General features: G+C 36.9%; 1 protein-coding gene across 1 annotated transcript in view; it reads right to left on the bottom strand.

Moving 5' to 3' along the window:
- The window catches only part of SKAP2 (src kinase associated phosphoprotein 2), a 120,590-nt gene that overhangs the window by 34,833 nt on the left and 63,833 nt on the right, over positions 1-21,924 (bottom strand). The window contains exons 5-9 of the mRNA XM_082317179.1: positions 15,443-15,520; positions 14,617-14,700; positions 5,538-5,662; positions 4,567-4,630; positions 4,094-4,198 (exon numbers count right to left, since the gene is read on the bottom strand). Coding sequence (XP_082173305.1) covers positions 4,094-4,198; positions 4,567-4,630; positions 5,538-5,662; positions 14,617-14,700; positions 15,443-15,520 — 456 coding nt within the window. The remainder of the gene's footprint in view (positions 1-4,093; positions 4,199-4,566; positions 4,631-5,537; positions 5,663-14,616; positions 14,701-15,442; positions 15,521-21,924) is intronic.

Below are 21,924 nucleotides of genomic sequence, written 5' to 3'. Positions count from 1 at the left end.
CTCTCTCTCACCCAAAAGCTCTCTGTGTTGTGGACAGGCTAAGAAGAGATGGCACAAAGCCAATAATGCCAGCCTTGTGTCACATCACATTGCTTCGGGATTTCCAACCTTACCTATTCTGTACATGCAGCTTTTTATCTCCATGCACCTACTAAGCACCACCAAAGTAAGAATCAAACCTTATCTTTAGAAACGTTTTAATGGAAACTATACTGTACGCCATGGAAGCTACTGCTATAATGCAAGTTTGTGAGCAGAAAGAGAAGAAAAAAGACAACACAAGATTGAAAATTAAGATAAGTGTGTTATCTTCGATTAACACCTCTTTTCTCCTGTTGCGCAAGTGTGTTGTAGACAGTACGCAAACTGAGCTGAGGTTGTAGAAAGGATCAAGGTAGCAGGCAGTAGTTAGCATTGCAGTTTTGGGTATGTGCTCCATACAGATGTGAAACCACAGAAGACAATACTGAAGGCCCTTAAAAGTTATGTCACTGAAAAGCTGAGCTAATAAAAAAAATTTGGTCTTCAAGGGCTGCAACAGATGACAACATCTTTAAAGCTGGCAAGTGTTCTGTCTTCTGACAAGGACAACTCCATTGCTTAAAACACCACTAAGCTAGAAACTCTATGCACCTAGGTAGCTCTACACACACACACACACAGTTATTTAATACTACAGTTTTAAAAGTTATTTTATGTTACAGCTTATAATATCCAGCTGTAGACTGCAAAATTACATAGAGTGTACTAAGGTAGAAAATAAATAGCTAATTAAGCAACAATAGGCCTTTATTGACAATATTTTTGATTAACCAAGTTTTTCTTCATGTTTTTTATTAAAAAACAAAAAGACAAAAGCTTAGTTTGTTGAAGACAGTATAAAGCTTTCTTTTCCTGAAGAATCTTGCAATGAAGGTTTTACAAGTTGGGAAATCTTTGACAGTTCTGATGTTTTTGACTCTACCTGAACAACCACAGTAAAACACTGACTGATACCGAGAACCAGGAAAATGATGCTTCTATGGTAAATATGAATTTGTATGTGCTATTAAAGAAGAAAGTGACTTAACAGATCAAAAGATTAATTTTCCCACCTCTCTTTGTACCCCCTCCAACTACCAACCCACTCATCCTGCCAGCAGACAGTACAAATTGAATTCCACTGAAATCTGTGCTTTTAATAGGCTAACAGAGTATTACCATTCTGGATACTGGTTTGAAGCTATTCAGCTCCTGCCTGGAAAATTCATCTACACTGCCTCCTGCCACAAGCAGGGGGAAAAAAAAAAAAAAAATAGCTAAGCAATGTGATAGCAAGAGAATACAGCATCAGTCAGTTCTGATTACTGCAACAGCTCTCAAAAATGCCCAGTTTTCAAAACTGTGCAAAGATTTCCATATCTGCTTTTTAATCCAAACACTCTTTATTCAAATACCAAACCCAACATTACAAAATGGACTTCATCATGAACTGGTTTAATTTGCTTCTGAAATGCTGATATAAAAAACACTGGAGAACCACAGAAATGCAAAATTTTACTTACTTGAGAAATTGCAAATTATAGTCAAATAAATAATAACAAAGTACAATGAGCTGTGCACCTGAAATTCAATATTTATAAAGCTAGTGGATCCGCAGAAACAGAAGATACTTTGAGGATAAAAACAAAGCAAAGATTAATTTCTTCTCCCTCTTCACAGGGATATTTGTCTTCTGCATTCCAGAGCTTAGCATAGCTTTTGGGCTGTACAAATAATTGTTTTTTTCTGTTCTCTGAACAGGAGTTCATAATTCCTTATTTGCTCTGTATTATTAACTCAGGTAATAGCAGGGATAATGATGCTCCACCCTTGGACCATGAAAGGAAGAAAGAGTAATTCACTTACCTGGGAAAATAGAAAGGACAGCCAACGGGAATTAAACATAATCAAGCAGGCCTAATTAAGGCAGATGAGACCAAAGTGAAGCATGCTCTTTTACCATCAAGTTTAGATGAACAGCTATACAAGAACCAAATACAGCATACTCCTGTGAGGTTTGTCAACTAGCGCTTCATCTAATACTCTTCAGTGCTACAGGTAAAGAAGAGAAGGACTGCTCTAAGGCATCAGAGCCATAAGTTTTTAATCCCGTTTAAGCAAATGACTATTAAAGCACATTTATGGAAGAGAAAAAGAAACTTTAATCACCTAAAATCTATCGCAAACTTATGCTTTATTTTTACTTAGTTATGCGAACACATCACAGCCAAAATTAAGAGCTCCACTGTACAAGGTAAGATGGTCCTTCCTGAAAAGTTTATAATTCAAATAAATGAGATGGAGAAAGCATAAGTTCAAGAAAGATAACCCCTACTTGATAAGATGAAAATGAAGCACAACTCCAAGATCATGAAGAAAGAAATTCATTTAACTAAAAACTGAAACTAGATTTCTTGAATAACAGAAGAGCTATCCTTGCTTTGTGACAGCTGTTTTGTTACATTTCAGATTTATTAGCCACATTAGGAGACAACGGTTCATGGAAAACTAACATAAAAATGGGATATAAGTGAAAATACTCTAAATTCTTGCAGAATCGTACCAAGGCAGCAATTCACTGAAGAGAGAACTCAACGCATATATTAACTATTGGCCCTCTACTAATATTGTATGTGTTACTGCTCTAGATCTACTTACTATTTGAGAGTCAAATGAACAGGTAAGATAAGGGAGGCTAAGAAAAGAGTAATTTATCCCAGGATACATCTAGAGCTTCTTTAACAAAAGCAAAGGGAAGCATACAAGATCACATTCTGTAAGAGACTGAGCATCCAAAAAGCACTGCAATAAGGTTTCGCTGTATCCTCTAGCTATAAGATTAAGCCCTGTAATGTAGTTTTTATATTCACTGCAGAAGAGTTTTGCGGCATGCATAACACACTGCACCCACTGCACCCCATTTCAGCAGAACATGTATTCTGTGCTGAAGTAGTCTAGGTATGATTTAAAGAAATGGAACAAAAAACCCCAGCTCTTAAAGAATTGAGTGCTGCTACAATTGTACAATTTTATGATAATCATTTTCACCAGTCACTCATGTTCTCCGCTCCCTTGGTTCACTGAAATGACCTTAAAATGAAAACCAAGGCATACTATAAAAATGTTCTTTTCTCCAATGGTCAGAATACTCAACCTAACAGATACATAAAGTTAGTCAACATTACGTAACACAACTGATTTTTCCTCTCAAGTTATTGGTGATAATTGCACTGCCCCAAACAGCAAGGGATGCAGAACATTATTTCATATAAAGTGATAAGTAATTGTCCTATCACTTTAAAACATCATTTGTTAACTAACGGTAATCGAAGAATTGATTTTTTCATAGCTTCTTAAAATATAATCAAGAATGACCACTTTTCTCCTAATACCTGAATGTCTATAATCAACTCCAAGAGCTTTTGCCAAGCTCCGTTTCTTTTGTTTTGACATCTGATAGATACACATCTAGAAACATAATCATTCGACCACATCAGAAAGTCCACAGTAAAAAGTTTCTCCATAATCATAGTCATGCTGGAAGAGACGGAAGAAAACAATGTCAATACTCATCTTGCCTTTATTTACAGTTCATCTCCAGAGCCCTTTCAAACCAACACATTGCTTTCTTGCAGGACTATTATATCATGTATTAGGCTGTGTGGAGTGGTAGTGAGCTTTTGCTTAATACAAATGCCAAAATGAATAAAGAAAAAAATGATGGGCAAGTTGGTGGAAAAAGCTGTAAGGCAAGTCAATTTTTTAATTAAAAAAAATTGCATACGAGATAATGTTAATGAGCTGAAAGTCCCCTGAGACCACTTTTACACATTCTGCACTATTTTGACGCCCTGCTAAAAAAAAAAAAAAAAAAAAAAATTGAGCTGTTCTCACTCAGACCTGGTTGAAGACACTTTCTTTTTTCAATGTCATAGCAAAACTTGAAATCTGAAAGTATCTTCTTATTCCATAGGTTACTTTACTCACTTACTTTTAGCCACTCAGGTTATCAAACTAGAAGTAGAGAAGACAAAATGATCACAAGTCACAAAGTAAAAAATCTCAACAATACCTTTAACTTCTTCATAAATGCTATCATCTATTGGTTCACTGCTCACTTGTCCAACATCGTCATATTCCTCTTCCTCCTCCTCAGGAATAGTATTAGATTCCAAATCTATGTAACAGCAGTTTAAAAAGTTAACATTTACTAGAAAAGAATGCCTAGGCAGAAATTTATGCAAAATGAAAACACAATCTTCTATAAGCTGGTGCTTACAGTATGTTCTACTTATTTTCTGACAGTGTTCATAAGGAAGAGCTTTCAAGCTAAGGAGTATTCTTGGAAAAAAAGCAAAAATCTTGCAAAAGGAGAAAAGTCATGTAAAAGCTACAACATGATTGAGAACTAGGACTTGCTATTTAAAACTTGGACAAGTGGGAACACTGGACATACAAACGTGACAGATATGTTAATGGACAGAACTATCATCACTAAGCGGTATTGGCAATAAAAGCTACTTACTGCTCTACTGGCTGGCTTACCTTGAATTACAAATTTGACTTGCTGTACCCATTCCTCTGCTTCTTTGGGAGTGGCAGCTGTGAACTATTAAATGCTTATTAATAAAACTACTAGAAGTAATGACAAAAACACAACTACAATTTCATTAGCAATAAAAAAGTGGAACTGTAGCATTCTCGTCACTTCCTCAAGAAACCATTAGTAATTCTTTTCACATCTTCTGGTACTTTTCTTGCAAGGATGCTTCTTATAATGTACAGCTAATTTTGACAAATTTACGTAATTGAAGGAGAGGATGATGGATTTGAAACTCTGATCAGCAGCTGGCAGCTGTGCAGAAAAAAGCTGCTTCTCTTCATCAATGTCAAAGCCAGAACTGATGAACAAAATTTGCCCTTGACAATTAGAAGACACCCATGAATTTCTTTAGACTGCTGGGTACAGTTTTCTTAAAAATGTTCTTGTCAGACTCCAACACACTACCTGACAGCTTAATTAACTGGCTTTCAACTGCAATCTCAGATATTTAAAACTTATTAAACTTACATTCCATATTGATGTCTAGCTGATAGATCTCTGAATTGCACAGCTGATATGTGCCTTTACGTAGATTTTCCTTGCAAAGCCATGACCAATACAATATGTATTTAACACTGATATATATTTTAACTTTTTTTTTACTATTTAATTAATCCAAGAAATCATGCAGACATACTATACAATACATATTAAAATGCTAACATTGAAATGACCAATAGATAAAGATGATAGATTTCCTTGCTCTTGTCCAAAAAGATAATATTTGAACACATACATACATATTTTAAATCAGATTTTTTTCCTAATATATGAATATACAATATAAGAAAGAGAGGGCTTCCTTTTTTCATTAAGATGTCAGTGGAAGTTGTTTTACTGAAATGTTAATTCAGTAACTGGAATTGTAACGGCTTTATCAATTTAATTTCAAGTCAACATAAAAAAGTCCAACCTGATAAATGCGCTTATCAGGAGCGGAGATTTCAAAACAGCAATCTTTCTTTGCATCCTTCCGAAGGCTATTATTCATTCTGATGGTGTAGCCCTCTAAGGCAAATTCACCTTTCTGTTGTTTGTCTGTTGGAGATAAAAAACAAAGTTAGAGCTTCATTTACAACAGTGAACATAAGTGGCTCAGCAGGTTATTGTTTATTCAGATTTTGTTTTCTATTTCATGAATTTTACAAAGAACAGGGAGGTTTTTAGCAAAATGATTAGGTGATGCTTCTGGATCTAAAGCTTCACTTTAAAGGAAGACGTACACAAAAGTACATTTTTCTGTAGGATGCCTAAGGAATTCCACAGGGGGATGTTTGCAGATGGTGGTCTTATTTAGTAAGAAGTGCATGTTATGACACTTGTACCTAGGGAAAGCCAAGAACTGGAACTTGCAAGACACACTTCCTATAAATTAGTGTCTCTTTCAGGTTCAGTAAACCAATGGGAAAACCTGTCTAGCTCAGAACTTGCTGAGCTCCCTCCTAAACTCCACTTCACTCAAAACATAAACTTCAAACTCCTTTTTAAGCAATTGGAAAAGCTTATCTTCACATTCTCCCACCCACTCCCAAATGTGCCTCCTTTACACATGGCAGAAATACAGAATGAATTTTCTTATAAATTCAGGTGTGTGTTCCAAAAGCATTTCTCAACATAGCAAATGTTTAATTAGCTAATAAAAGTACTGAGCCCTACCACAGTTTATTATGTAGAGCCATGTGGTTGTTTTAAAGACAATTCAACTTTTCAAAGGTTCTGGTTTATAGAAGTATCACTTAGAACAGGCCTGGGTTTAAATATACTGCATGTTGGGCAAGCAGCACCTGTGCAGTCCTTCTGAGCTCTTCAGACCAAACCCTACATCTGATTTTATGTGCTCTGGCATGTTTTGGTGGATATTAAAAACAAACCAAAAAAGTAAAACAGTTTTGCAATTTCTGTAGATCACAGTGCAGCATTCAAGTGAAGATAGGCATCATCAGTCACATTTTGCTCAGGCAAACAAAGAACAATGTGCAGTTGCAACTGAAAGAAAATGCCATTAAGTGTGGGTTTTTTTCCACAGTAGAGAAAAGCATTAATTAACAATTAATCTAACAAGCATCAGGCACAACAGCAAAACTACTTTAAGTATTGCTGAACAGAACCTAGGTGCAAATCGAGCATCCATGGTTTATGTTTGTCAACAAAAGGAGAAAAAACAGGAAAAACTACAATTTTCAACATAATTTTGTCATCTTTCTGGAAATTTAACAGGAAAGCAAATCTGTTTTCCACTCCTGAGAGGGCGAAAACTGCCTAATACAGCAACATGAACATCAATGGACCTAAGGGTAGTCACCATACAAATACTCTTGCTAGTAATCTTACATGCACATAGACACAAATTCTTTGTCCTTCCACCTTTTTATGAACTCTCACCCCGGGCAAGTAAACACCAAATAACACAATTATATGAGAAAATCCAGGGCACTGTTCTATTTTCTCTTTTAGTCCCTTCCCCCACAGTAAGTTTTATTATGTCTTAATTAAGTACTAATGATACAGTACTAATATTTTATATTTGCTCAATCCTCCACCCCTGTATCAAACAGCACACAGATGCAAACTTCATGGTTTTAGATATTAGAAATAATAACTTGTAATAGGTTAACTAGGTCCCCTTCTAATGAAATTCATTTCTGCCTAGAAATTTTGTTGTTCCCTCACTTGTGACCTCAGGGAGAAGATGAAGTGAAACACATTAATTTCTCACTCTCCCATGCTGGAGCTTTATCAAAACCCAAGAAGATAGGAGCACGCAGACAGAATAAACAAACACCAGGCTCAAAAGGTAAAAACATTTTGTCAAGATAAAAATGAGGCAAGTATTCAAATTTAGTCTCTTGGATTATTTCCGAGACTGATTCTCTGTGACAAGGATGATCCCTTTTATGGTAATACAGTTTTACAGAGCTAATCTCAGATGATCTCTGTACTGGTACTCATTCTTTCAAAGAGCATTAGAGTTAAAACAGAAAGATGCTGTACTTTGCACTGGAAGGGGAACACAGTGCATGGGATCCATATTGCATTTGATTGCTTTATTGTTTATACTGCCTTTGTCTTATCTCTCTGAACATGCCGTTCCAGTGCTAATGAAAATTACCTGTATGCACCACCAAAAAAAAAAAAAAATATCCTTTGCTATTAAACTCTTCCACTGACCTTTATAGCAACAGACTAGTTATAGCATCACTACTTTTGCTTCTAATTGTCTGTGCAGTAAAGTACCTCTGATTAAAGCCCAGTGTAGCATTACACATATGCTTAAAATGTTGACCATGAGGAAATTTTAAGACAATGAGACACTTACAGCCCTGACCCAGAACCCATTAAAGTTGAAAGACTCTCAGTATACATTCACACTCCCTGTGGCAGCAAGCCAGAGATAAGACCTAGTATGTCCTGAGAAATGGCTCCACAAATACAGAATGGCAGGACACAGGTCAGCTATAGCTCAGCTGCGTGCTCTGATGGTGACAAGCAACGGAGGTCTACAAATCCCAGTTGCTCTTGCAGAATATGCCTCTCCAGGTAGGGCTGGAGACCAACCCCATCACCTGATCACCACGGAGCAAACCATGACCCATGGCAGCTGTTTGGCCAGGCATGGTAGTCGGGTGCGGGCTTGAAGGCAGGGCCATCTTGTGATCATCACACTTAATGATCACCTCGACTTCATGTATCGGCAAAGGCTTGCAGCTAATTAGGTGCTGAGCCAGACCTGGGCTTTCAGTTTAAAGCTGCCACGTAAAGTTAGTGCCACAGTGACTTCTGTGAACTTTCACATTCAGAGATACATTGTTTATATCAGAAATATTTTCTGGAGACTGTGCTTTAGGAAGATTTAAATAGTTTTTGAAGTTTAAAAACTTTGAAGACAAAGATTTTACTTGGAGACTTAAAATTAGATATAGTTGGTTTTTATAGTGGGAGCCTTAAAGGTATCTTCAGGAAGCACATTTACATTACAGAGATTTCACTTTCATTTTGAACCCCCAAATCAGAACCAGAGTTTTGCCGAGGCAGGAATACAACAGCATATTTAGAAGGAACTAGGGAGAGACATGCAGATGGAACACACTTCTCTGAAGAATGATAACATTCTTGCTGCCTCTTATTTTCTCAAGATAGGGCTTTGCAATTCAACAACGGGAAACCTTCAAGTTGTCTATGAACAACATAGAACAGAATTGCTAAGGTATAATACTATCAGTCTTGTAAAAACAAAAAGGATCACAAACATCATCAAGCATAAGTTGTTTCACAATTAGGTCAAATCTCATTTCAGAATAAGCTGTTCTTTGCTCTCATCTCCTCCTCCTCTTCCTTTCTCCCCATATCAGGCACACAACAGAAAAATAAATCTGGGTCTGTGTAGATCATTTTGCATCAAGAATACAGAATTGTAAAAAGCTAGTATAACAGAGTGGAGAGTCAGGCACTAAGTATTTTTTAAAAAGTAAAAACTAGTACATAGATATTTGAGAGACATAAATATCGGGGCTATATTTAAAATAGAGAAAATACAGATCTGAATGAAATTTGAGAGCCACTTTAAACATTTCTCTTACATATAAACTTCATTCATCCAAAAAATAGTGAAATGTTGTTAACAACGGAAACAGGGCCAATATTATATTGGGAAAAAAGAGTCTCAAGGGAAGCAGAGAAAAAGGGCTTTGAAGTAACCTTGCGTAACTGAGTCCATGGGAACTTTTAAAACAAAGAAGGGTAAACCTTCAACAGGGTCTTGAAATGATTGGGTTGTAAATTTGAGGCCTAAGGCAATGTGCCCATATTATTAGCACATGTAAAAAGAATTAGTGCATTCTGAACAGAGAGGACTCGGATAGTAGAAAGGAAAGAAGTTACAGAGAAAGGCGTAAGGAACAAAGGCAAACAGAAAGATTTCAGAGAGTGATAAAGTATTTAGAGATACTATTAGAATCTATAATTTAACTCTCTTCATCTTGAAATTAGGAGCCTGTAAGATCTTATGGTTTACATGGCTTCATGCTAAATGTAGTTTCACATACTTTTCCATATGCAGGATGTCTGCTCTCTAAAAATAGTAAGTGTCAGTATCTCCAAAAGGGTAATTCCTTTTCCTGCTTTCGGAACAGTCCTTTCCAAATGCATGCATAGGAGTTCTTCTCTTTTAGTTAGCAGATCTGAAATGCAATCAATTTTTTTTTTCTTTCCTTTAATCTAGCGCTCTGAGAAATCTAAATTTAAAAAATTAAGAAACAGAGGCAATGATTGAAGCACATTATTTAGGGCACCCGTCTGTTTATATTCAGTTTGCTTATACTCAATAGTTATTTTTTAAATAACGCACAATTAACGGCAAGTGTGCCTCTCGAGGTCTGAATTTAATATTCTTAAAGCAACAGATTCAGTACTCATTAGATAGATGCCTTTGATTGCCATCACCCTGCTACAACAAAGTCCTATTGAACATTCACAATTCCTGCAGATTTCAATTATGGATTCTGTCAAAAGTAAAGTCTAAACTAAACAAGGATTTTTGCCTTTCCTACATGGTTGTTCAGAGAGGGAAGAGTAAGAAAAGGAGGTCTGTAGCTAAAAGCAAAATGGTAGTTCAACAGCGTTCCATTGGGTTTGTGTATCTTTCCTCACTCCTAGAAGGAGAAATCTGCAAGCTTAGCATGTGGCAGAAAGTCCAATAGCTGGGTTAGGTAAGTCACTAGGACAGATTTGCAAATGCAACTCTAACTAGGCTTCCCTCTCCCTTAATATTGTTCAGTCACAAAGTTCTTCTAAAAAACAAACCACAAAATAAAACAAAAACCCTCTTTTGCACAAATAGAAGTAGTCCATCCATTGGCCTGGCCATCACTATCTTACTATTCAGAGAAATCCAAAATTTTCATGTCCGTGTTAAAAATGTTTAAAAAAAAAAACAAACAAACAAAAAAAACCAACCTCAGACTTTTCTAAAAGCCTCTGAATTATCCCCCTCTTCAACACCATATTACTGGCAGGCAGGCAGATACCATTTTCAAGTTATAAAAATGAAAATAAATTTTTAGTGCCCATTAACGGGAAAAAATTACCATGATGTTATCAATTACTGTCTTGCTAAACATTTAGCTGATCTCTCCGGTTTGCTGAGACAGAAGGGCATATAACATTGTGGCCTAGTGAGGAAGAAGTAATGAAGCCATTAATTCATTCATTTATAAAGCAACAAATTAACTTTCTTTCATCACATGTGCTTTGAGGTCTGAAAAGTTAGCTGTACCACCCAGGTGCCTGGGTACACAGTAACTGCCAGAGATCATACAGCAAAATGATATGCAAACAGGGTACCCACCTCAGGATGCAACTGCATGGAAGCAAAGAAAAGAGAAGGACTATAAAAGGTTTATGGAAGGAAAGACTACGAAAAGGAGGACCAGGCAAGCTTCTGGAAATCCAAGCCAGCTCTGACAATCAAACACGCTTCTCTGCAATATTGTGGGCCACATGCTGGCAACGGATATTGCAGCACAAGCACAAATATACACGTGCTTCCTGCAATACCTATTTCTGGCGTGTAATTAGGTCAAACCTTTAAGCCTTATTCCTCCATCTACTGCACATATCATTGATTGGGGAAAAAAAAAATGTAGGTGATTCACTTAGACCTGTCTATATTGCAGGGATAAATAACATTGTTTCACTATCCAATGCTGCACCAAATGTACTAGAAAATAGAGGAGGAAACAGGGAAACAAAACATTCATTAGCCTGCAGGCATCACAACTGTTAAAAGGATGCTTGTAATCTCTTAGGTGAACACAGAGACATACACAAACACACAGTCATTTACTGTATTTCCACAGGCTTTAGCATGTACTATATTCTCCTGGACTAGGCCTCATATTTTTCATCATTCAGGTGTGAATAAATGATTCTGAAACTTTTCCTTACATGTGTTTGTGAGCTTTACACACTTCCATACTTCTTGCTTTCCCAATGTAAAAAGGAGAAAGTTAGAAGGATTAAAAGTGCTTTGGAAACAACAAATCTACACAACCTAATAAAAAGGCATCCTATAGTCTCACATTTAGCACTCAGTTACATTTACAGTTATATTTAAGTGTGAAAATCAAACCTTGGCCAACAAAATACACACTGCACCAGACACAAAATATCCTTCACAGATTATTTGCCTGTGTGTCCAGTTTTAAAAGCATACACAATGCAAAACAAGCCAAGCAGGGCCTGGAAAGTCCTGCTGCCCCTCTGCATTACGTCCCACAACAGACAGGCACTAGCACTCCATTACCCATTAAAAGTGACACAGGCAGCAGCACTGAGCACATATGGAATCTCCCTCTCCCTTGCCTCACTTCAAACTGGGTTCACATTGACGAGGGGGAATTTTCCTATTGTGTGAATCAGTCCTGGAACCTGCCAGAAACCAGGGCCTCGCTGATACAAAACATCTGCAGACACTGCACAGGCAAGGGCAGACTGGCATCGTTTAGACAGACGCCGTCCCAACGATTCAGGAGGTGGCAGCAATTTGCATGAAGCCACCTCAATGCACACTTCACTACTCTTCTACAGTTGGCAAGAACACACCTTCATTTTCTGCATGGTCCATGGTATCTGGTACAGCATCAAGGGTCACAGCAAAAGAAGACAGGCCCTGATACGACAGCGTACTACAGCAGGTACCACGGCTGGCCATAATAGTGGGAGTGACAACAGTTTCAGGTTCTTCCAGTGACTAAATGCCAGATCTCCTCATCCATGCACACCTCATCCATGCTGACAAGCTACAGCTAAACAGCATGATAAACAGCAGGCACGTACGTTCACAACCATCAGGACGACAGCTCAGTTTCAACAGCAAACTAGTTTGCCATGGAACTACAGCAATCACTGGTATCCAGTTTCCACACAATGATGGCAGTTTGCTGCTGCTCTGGAACAGGTACCGTTATGTACTATGGCATTAGAGGGCTGAAGAAAGTACCTCTGACCAGTCTAGAAAAAAGCTTTCTTCTTCAAAGGCAACTTCTGGAGTGACTGTTGGTCATCCCAGATCTGCAAACTATTCCACCATGCTGCGCTAGTTTTTCTGCGCTAACAGCACTAGTCACATGGAGGTAGGGCAGAAATTCATGCATCTGATTTATTTGCTTCCTCCATGAGCTCCTGTTTGGAGTCCGCCCATGTCTATACAATTCCCAAAAGATGATCCATGCACTATGTGCCTCTCCCACATCATTAGGTTACAGTTAGGAGGATCTTCCCCAAACAATCTGCAGCCTACAAAAGCTGTAAATGTATAAACCAAAGCATCTGTCTATAGATCCACAAAGGAAAGAGATCCCACAGTATGTCACAGTCAGTTCCTAATGTGACACCAACCTGCTGAGTGGTGGGGAACATGCTTCCGTGTATCTTAACTTTCAGCATAGGTATTAGAAATGACAATGTAGCCTTGATAGTGAGGTTGTTGCAAAAGACAAAAAACAAGAGGATGGAAAAAGGACAGGTGGGCAGTTTTCCTGCCTTAATCCAAAGACCACATGCTAGAAAGCATAAATAATAATTAGAACAGACACAAGTGGGGGCGGGGGGGGGGGGGGGGGGGGGGGAACACAAGCTTTTTTTTTTTCCTTTTTTTTTTTTTGCAAAAACTAGCAGATGAAAAGACAAAGATTTAAAAGCCCAGAACAATCTTTAAGAACTAGCAATATATTCTGACAAAAAAATTTGCCATTTTTTAAGTACTAAATAATGTATAACTATATATAAACAAACAGCACAAGATAATTTTCCAAAGAAATAAATCATTACTGACAAATCAGTGTTATGCCACACCTCCTCAAAATTTTTGAAAAAAGATTGTTTATGTTTTTGAAGCTTGATCAATCTGTAAATCCCAAGAAAAGAGTAAAGAAGAAAAGGGAACATTTGGCAGATATACTCTGCAAACAGAGAATATGATGGGAAACTGTAGCAAGATGAAAACTGGACTTACAATTAGACCCTTACTTTATTTCTTTTGTTTTTAAAGAGAGAACGAGCTTAAATGAGTCAGCATATTGAGGAATGAAACAAACTGGACCAAATTAAATTAGTCTTTGAATAAAACAACACAAAATAACTACCTGCACTAATCTCAAGTAGAGTCACGCTAACATAAGCAGAAGGAAAAAAAGCTTCAATGGAAAGTTTGCCCAGGAATAAGTACGGGGGGTGGGGGACGGGGGACGACACACAATGTAATTGCACTTTTAAAATTTACTCAGATATATTTCTGTATCATTTGTTTTACCCTTAAACATCAAATACACTTGGCACAAAATTTAAAGGATTTCTTATTTGACTGTCAATTTTAAAATTTCAAAGTGATATCCCAACATTTATGCCAGATTCTTTCTAAACTGGCCATTAAAAGTTAAAAGTCATCTTCAGAAGCTAGCTTTAGTCTCCATGACTGATGTTTATTTAAATATATTACTGCATTTCTAGCTTTTTCAGAACATAAGCTATTTAGAAAGAAACATGGAACTCCACTATGCAGTTTTTAGACTAACATACTCCTGGATAGAACCATCTTTAAAAAACTCAGAAGGTATAATTGCTAGAGGATGACTTAAAATGCAAATCCTATTCGGACAGAAAGAACATTTTCTGTCCAGTGAGTTAATTGAGTACCAGCATACTATCAAACCTAATAGCTAGCTGTTATTGACACACAAAGTAGCTTTACAAGTACCTTAATCCTTTTTCCTCGGTTTCCCTGCTTTAGAAAATGAGCACATTACTTACATATCTGAAGAATACTTACACATTATAGAAATTAACAGCACTGTTTAAGAACCACCTATTCCTTTAAAAGTTTCATTTGCTTTCTTAAAATGACCTTAGATTCACAGTTTCCAACTCCACTAAAGCTTCCATATTGGTCTGTGCATTAAAAGATCATTTTTATAGTTTACCATAATTATTATAATTACCTTTGTCACTTCCATAATAATAGAAGACCGTCTTACTGATAGCACACCAACGCTTCTGCCATTCAAAGCCGAGAAAACTGTGGTCTGCAATTAATGTAATTTGTGTTATATCACTTTATGTCAATATTGAACACAAACATGTTACTTCTTTTCGAGGGTGGCGTAAGAGGGAGGAGGAGACAGGAAAGGTGCTAAAGAAAGGAAACGAAATCTGGATACGAAGAAGAGAAATGCATGGCACTGAAAAGGAAATTAGAAATAAAAACTGGTGGTAAGAAAACAAATGGGAATTTGAAATCATATAAAGAGAGAAGTCATGTGTAACATTAAATATAAGGAAATAATGAACAACTTCCTAAATATTTCCTAGAGTTATTGCAGCATTAAGTGGGTATTAAAGTGACAATATAAGATTTATTGAATCAAGGTAAATATTGACTGAACCAAAGCTGAGATCAATATTTGCCCTGTTGAAGGAAAATAAATCTTGATGCTCACTGAAACATGAAGTCAACATATGGTACTTTTACATGCATTCCTAATGTTTTCTTCAAAAATATCTGAAAGTGTCTGAATTATGGCTGACAGTGGACTTTCACAGCATGATTTTTTTCAGTCAATAAAGAAATGGGATTTTCTTTTAATACTACAGGAGCAATTATGTGCTGTGCTTCTTTTACATAATAAGGCTTCAACATTTCAGCTTTTATTCCATTTTATTTATCACTCCTGTATAAAGTTATTTGTGGTATAACATCAAATACTGACACATAGACTTCCCAGATATAAAATATGCACTAGTTTTCACAAAGATACTTAGACTTACCTTTTCTGCGTTTTTCCAGGTATCCAGCCTTCAGAACAAACTGAAGATCTTGAGCTGCAACAGGAGGAAACTGATTCCCTGAAAGAAAAATAAGTTCTGTAAAGCACCGCTTCTCAAGAAAAACACTATAGTAGCATTAATAAACTTATGGATTTTACACTCTCAATATGCAGGAGCTACTGGAAAAAATAATTCTAGTAAATACTATGCCAGATTATTTTAAATACAAAAACCATCTAACTATAAATGTCAGAGCTGTTGCTGCTGTCCTCAACACTTTAGTAAGGAAAAATATAGCTGTGTAGCAGGCCCTGCAAGTCTCAGAAGGACAAACACGTAATTAAACAAGCTACGGCAACTTAGAAAACATTAGTTTGTGTTTTGAACATGGTCTGTAAAGCAAGTTGGATAATTAAAGCAGTAGGTTTTCAATTGTGCAAACAAAACCAAGTATTACAATTCAAAACAATTAAATCAGGAACGTGGTTTTCAATACCAGCTTCGCACAAAAACATCTTGAAACAACATAGAAGGTGTGGACCCTCTATTACACCATCTATCATGTGAGAAAGAAACCAGATGAAGAGATGATAAAAGGTGATGCCTGCTGTTGACAGACATTGCCTAATTTGCAATGTAACACAGAAGTACTGCCTATAGGATCTATAAGGCGATACTGGATAGACCAAAGACATTGCACAGAAGTCTGCAAAACTGTTGATCTACAGATACTAATTTTAGATTTTGTAGAACATGGCTGCATGTGGTGAGCATGTTCCACTGTATTTTTTTCCTTTTTCTCAACTGCTAAATCATAGCTAGAAGCATGAGACCGACCAGTCAACCCTGCCTCAACTCAAAATAGAAATCTAGATGTTAAAAATTGTGCCTTCCATCCTGCATCCTTTCCCTCCTAAAACAACAGAATTATGATTTAAATGGAACTTCTAGTATTAACAACAGAAATATGCTAGATATGCCTAATAATTAACATGTATATATATGTCATACTGTTTACCACAAGCAAAAAAGCAGAACAAAAGCTATTCCCATGCTGCTGTTTTTTAAGGGCATGTGAGCATCACAGTGAAGTTCCTACTACTTATTATCATCAAATATTCATAAGAGTCACTGTAGGTAGGTGGCAAGTTTACAGAGCAGCAATTGTTCATCAAAATATATGTAATCTCATTAAGTTCTACCAATATAAACATACAAAAAAGGACTGATATCAGCAGACAACCCCTGTGCTAAAAATCCACTTTGAACTATGCAGGATGGGTTAAAGATCAACTGTCTGACCTTGAACCAAGAGCACCATCTCTGGAAGGTGATGCCAACTTCCCGGATTTTTAGGTTGTCCCTTAAAATAGAATTTTTTTTAACGAGTGTCCACAAATCAGTTGGTTTATGGTGGTCTTATCCAAATACAGTTGTGAGAGGAAAAATACAAAGAAAAAGAGGTAGGAACTTGCAGAGAATGTTTTTTTTTTTAAAGTATGAATATATTTAAAATGCGAATGCATTCCTTAAATAATACAATTGGCTTTTTAGACAACAAAAGGTTTTGCTGGATACCATAAGGTAGTAGATAAAATTTTACACTGACATTTCCACAGAATTTTTTTAATTAGTATTATTTTTAAAGATTAGAAGTACACTAGCTATTATTTCAGCTTCTATGGAATTTTTCCTACTGTGTTAAAAATACACGAGTTATTAGCTCCATGTACATGCATTTTAAATGCTGCAGCTGTCCCCCCTCGCTTGATAACATGCAATCACTGCACAACGTTAAATGAGAATTTAACACAAAGACACTCGCTAGCTGGTACATGGGAAGTTTAATAGTTACTTTAAAAGATGATCTAGTGATGATGACATGAGTGGGGGAGGTGAAGAGCGCTACAAATATACATAGTGTGCTGCTTTATATTGGTCATTGGGAGGCATCAGTGTGCAACACTTACAGCTTTACCTCATCCAGTAAGGCTCATTTTAGAACAGTGCATCCCCACGGATGTGGAAGACACAAAACATAATTAAACAAACAAACAAACCAAGTTCACTCTTAAATAATTTTAAAATTTCAACAACTATTTGAATCTAATTTTATCCGTTATTGTCTGCACCGGTTTGGGTTTTGATGAGAAAGCTTGGAAAGTGATCATTTATTGAACAGTCAAATAAAATGGGCTCAGCTGAACCAACTACCTCAGAGAGTCAAAATTCTACTCCCAGTTTTGCTGCTGAGGCAAGTCGGGATAAATTTGACGATGGTATTTTCTGAAGCTACATTTATTTTGCATAGGGCGCTGAAAGCTTGTGAGGAAAAGAACGTGCATGAAAAAAGGCAGTCTTCCACTGTTCTGGTGACACTGCAGAAAGAAGTCCTCCTCCCACCCTCAACCTGTAGAGAAGCCAGTTTCTTTTTCTGCTCCTCAAAGTAACTGAGGCAGCAACTCCACGAGACAAGCAGCAGCTGGTCAGCCCCACTGCTACTCACGATCTGTAAGTAGCTTAAGCAAAAACAGATCACATGCATATTATCATCCTTCTGTCAGAGAAGCCTGGTAACCAAAAAATACGATGGAACTTTAGTGGAAAGGCAGGAGACAGGGACCCAACTGTAATATCCCAAGACACATACAGCTGTACATGAAAGAAAAAGCATAAATCTGGCTAAATTCCTTCTTTCATTCCCCTATACATCCAGAAGGAAGGGGAGGGAAAATAAGTAGTATGAAAAGTATAAAGGAAAGAGAAGGAGCGACCTCCTCTCGGATTCTCGTTAACCACAGGTGTTGTGCATGTGTGGTGGGAAGAAGGCACAAACACAGATATACTCTTACCCCTGTACTGGAATAAAAACAAGGAGGGGAAGAAAGAAGAGAGAATGACATCTTCCTTCCAGCTACTGCCTAGAGCCAGCATGTAAGACTCCTAACTGTGTCACCTTTCTACATTTTTTCCACTTTTTCATTGCTTTACTCTCTTGTCCACATCTCAAACAGGATTTAGAGTGAACTGCAATCCCTAGATGTGGGACCTCCCAACCAAAAGCTTGGGATTTACACAACAGGTTGGTTTTTGCAGTTCCTTTCAATCAAAATGTTGCTTCCCCATTCATTTGAAATGGATCAGGCTTGGCACAAATATCAAAAAAAAAAAAAAGTATCACTAAAGCAGCACTTTATTATAGTAAAGCAGCATTTGTTTACATTACAGTAGCAGCTGAGATCAGAGACTCATTAGTTGACTACTGCACAGGACTTTGAATAAGACAGCTCCTTCTACAAAGAATCTATTTAACACAGAGGAAGACTGCCAAGAAAGAAGGCGTTCCTTTTTTTTTAATAAAGAACTGTGAAACGAATTAAACAATTTGCTTCAAATCACATACTCCTTTAAAGCTCTGAATTCCCAAATATTATACTCCCATGCACACCCAAGGACATCTTCAGGACGAGGAAAATTTTTCCCTTCTCTCATGGATGCAGGTGAAATGGCCTGAATTTCAGTTTCCTCTAATTTCACTGGAGATTGTCCACTGTAAGAAATGAAATGTAGAGATGCAAGGAACTTGCATCCTAGGGATGCAAGATAGCACCCACTGGTATCAACCTTATTGGGTGCTTCAGTGTTTGTTGCTCAGATACTTATGGTCAAACCCATTACCAGATCAGAGCAAAATTTCTCTCCCAAAATCAGACCAGCAGAGACCACCATGTCTTCCTACCTACTTTCTACCCCTGTATGGTCTGTTTCCAGATACATCTCAAGGATTTAGAAATAAAGACATCAAAAATGCCCATAATCTTCCCTGGTTTCTCCTTCAGTACACGGTAGTTTCTGAAGCAAGTCTTAAATACCAAAGAGTAAAGCAGCACTATAAGTCAAGTTCTCTGTGGCTTGCAGTTATGTGAGTTTACAGGTGGACAAAGGTACAACAATTGCTCCTGTGTACCCTTCCAGACCCAATTTCTGCTGTATCATTGCCCTGACAGTGGTGGGCAATGAGAGTTGAGGATACAAAAAAACCTCTCCATTCCCAAGTTTCCACCTCACAAATAAAGTCTTGAACCTTATTCTTTTGATGTTAAAATCAGGTCAATACTATCCAATATTTGGGGAGATTATTATCTTGCATTCCCAATATACAGTATAAAATGAGGGAGGTCCATCTGCTTAACGTTAAAGGTTTTCCTTCTTTCTTGACCACCCACTCACAGATTAATCTCCCAGAATAATTTCTCTCCTTATCCTGGTGGGAATTACGTCAATGTAATCCAAATTAAAATCCGCAAGCTATGCTCCACATGCATATTCCCAGACTGATGTGTACAAAGGCCATCAAAGACCAGATCAAAATATTTATGAGGCCTAAACCTTCAAGTTTTAGAGAAAAGTAAATTACACATAAAATACACCAGGTTCTTCGTCTTGGTTCTAGGCACTCTTGTGCCAAGTGAGCAGCTGGCAGTTATTATAATGCTATTGCTGCCAGGCTAAAAATTCCTCCAGTGAAAAGAAAGTGAAATGCTCTCACTCAAGCATAAAGACAGCTTTTCTACCAGTCATGCCTTGACTTCAGAAAAACATGAATGTTATTAACATAGGTGTATGAATGTACAGGTTCCACTGCATAAATCCCACAAATCCAATGCATCTTGTGACTTCAGAAAGACCTCAGACTGCAGCTTATGGGATGGCTACAATTTTTTGCAACTTGGTAATCAGATAATAAAAAGCCTGAATGATGCAATTTTACCCTACTGCAATAGTGAATTTGGCCCATTACTTAAAAACAGTTTCATCAGTGTCACTTCACATGGCAAAGCATGAAATTCACTCATTATGCATGGCATTTTGATTTTTGGAGGACCCAAAGGTGTTAAAATTTCATTCTGTATACAAAACAAATAAAACAAAACCAGGTTGTATTATTCTGCACCGTATACCAATAGGAATATTTTTTATTTCTTCAATGTGGGCTAAGGGATACATAAAGCAAGAAATAATTAGAGGTCAATGCATTCTAAAGAGGTGCTTAGCATGCTTATGGGAAGTTAAACAGGCGAAGTGGAGATAAGTGTAATTCAGTAACAGCTAAGGGGTTGATTACAGCTTGCTTTCCTAGTAGAGGACCATAGGTTTAACTATTATAATGGCAAAGACTTCTTGCTCAGATGAGAATAATTCACTGTTCTTAAGTCATTGTAAAAGAAAACTGCCAGGACAAAATACATTAATTTGATTACACGGAGAAAACAGCGATTGCTATTTCTTTGTCTTCCTTTAACTCAAAAAAAAAATCACTATTATGGAAAATTATTTTTCCAGCTTCCTTTTTACTGCACTGAAGACCCATTTATAGAAAAGGAAAAACTGAAATCCATTCCTGTTTGAATTATTGTTAGTAAAAACTTTGATATCAGCTGGAAAACAGAGAGGAAAAATGCTGGCAATATAGAAGTGTACCTTGTAATCTAGTATGAAAGTGGATGTTTCTCTAAAAACAAAGAGTTGCTACTCTAAGTATTGAAATAATATCCTTTAAAATGCAGTAAATAAAGGGGTTTGTCCTCAAGCTCAGGGCTTTTATGATATCTCTCAGGCTGCAGTTCCAAATTGGCAAAGATTTTCTGAAAATATTTGTGTTAATATTGAGCAAAGAAGGAGTAATGTCTCCAGCGACACAGAAAGTATTTTCATCTTCCTTCCTATCCCCCTTCTCACACACTTCTCCCAAAATTCTTCATCTCTCTCCATTTCATTTTGATCTGGAAATCGGCATTTACCCATTTTTAATAGCTACTACAGAGGGATTCAATTATCTTTGAATCTGTACATAGCAATACACTGGGGTCACATCTGTTGCACAAGCACTGTGAATCTAGGCTGAAGAGTTGGTGTTTTAGTTTCATATGCATACCTTCCCCCTACATTTTTTTTTTTTTAATTAAGGAGAAGATTAATGTATACTGAATTTTAAAAAAAAATCCCATTTCCTAGAGTCTTCTGATTAAGGAAAAGTTATCAGTAGGAAGATCACATAAAATTTCATTAGCTTCATTAACTGTCTTGAACACTTTCACAAAGACCACTTCGGTACTTTGCAAATATAGTAGCCTAGTAGCTCTGAATTAATTTAACATGCAAGAATCAAAGGATAAACGTTAAAGAAAATGCATTTCATTCAGGGGAATAAGTATAATGAAAAAGTTTAGCTTTTGAAACATTGGTTCAAGAAAAGTTAGCATTTTTGTCTTCAAAGTGCTTGTTCCAAAGACTGCCTAGTCTATGAATTTTTGCTCTGGAGCCATCCCCAGCATTCACCATTGTGTTCTCTAATAGTTTACCATAATTGTCGCAGAATAACTTGCCTTGATATATTCCTCTAAGAAGAGCCAGCAGTATATTTTGTTGAAGAATACTTAAAGCAGTGTCATCTGTTTCTAGTTTTAATTCTTTCTAACATG

This window comes from Platalea leucorodia (genome assembly GCF_965183815.1).
Source record: "Platalea leucorodia genome assembly, chromosome: 1".
In the NCBI taxonomy this organism is placed as follows: domain Eukaryota; kingdom Metazoa; phylum Chordata; class Aves; order Pelecaniformes; family Threskiornithidae; genus Platalea; species Platalea leucorodia.
This window is presented reverse-complemented; position numbering and strand designations above follow the sequence as displayed.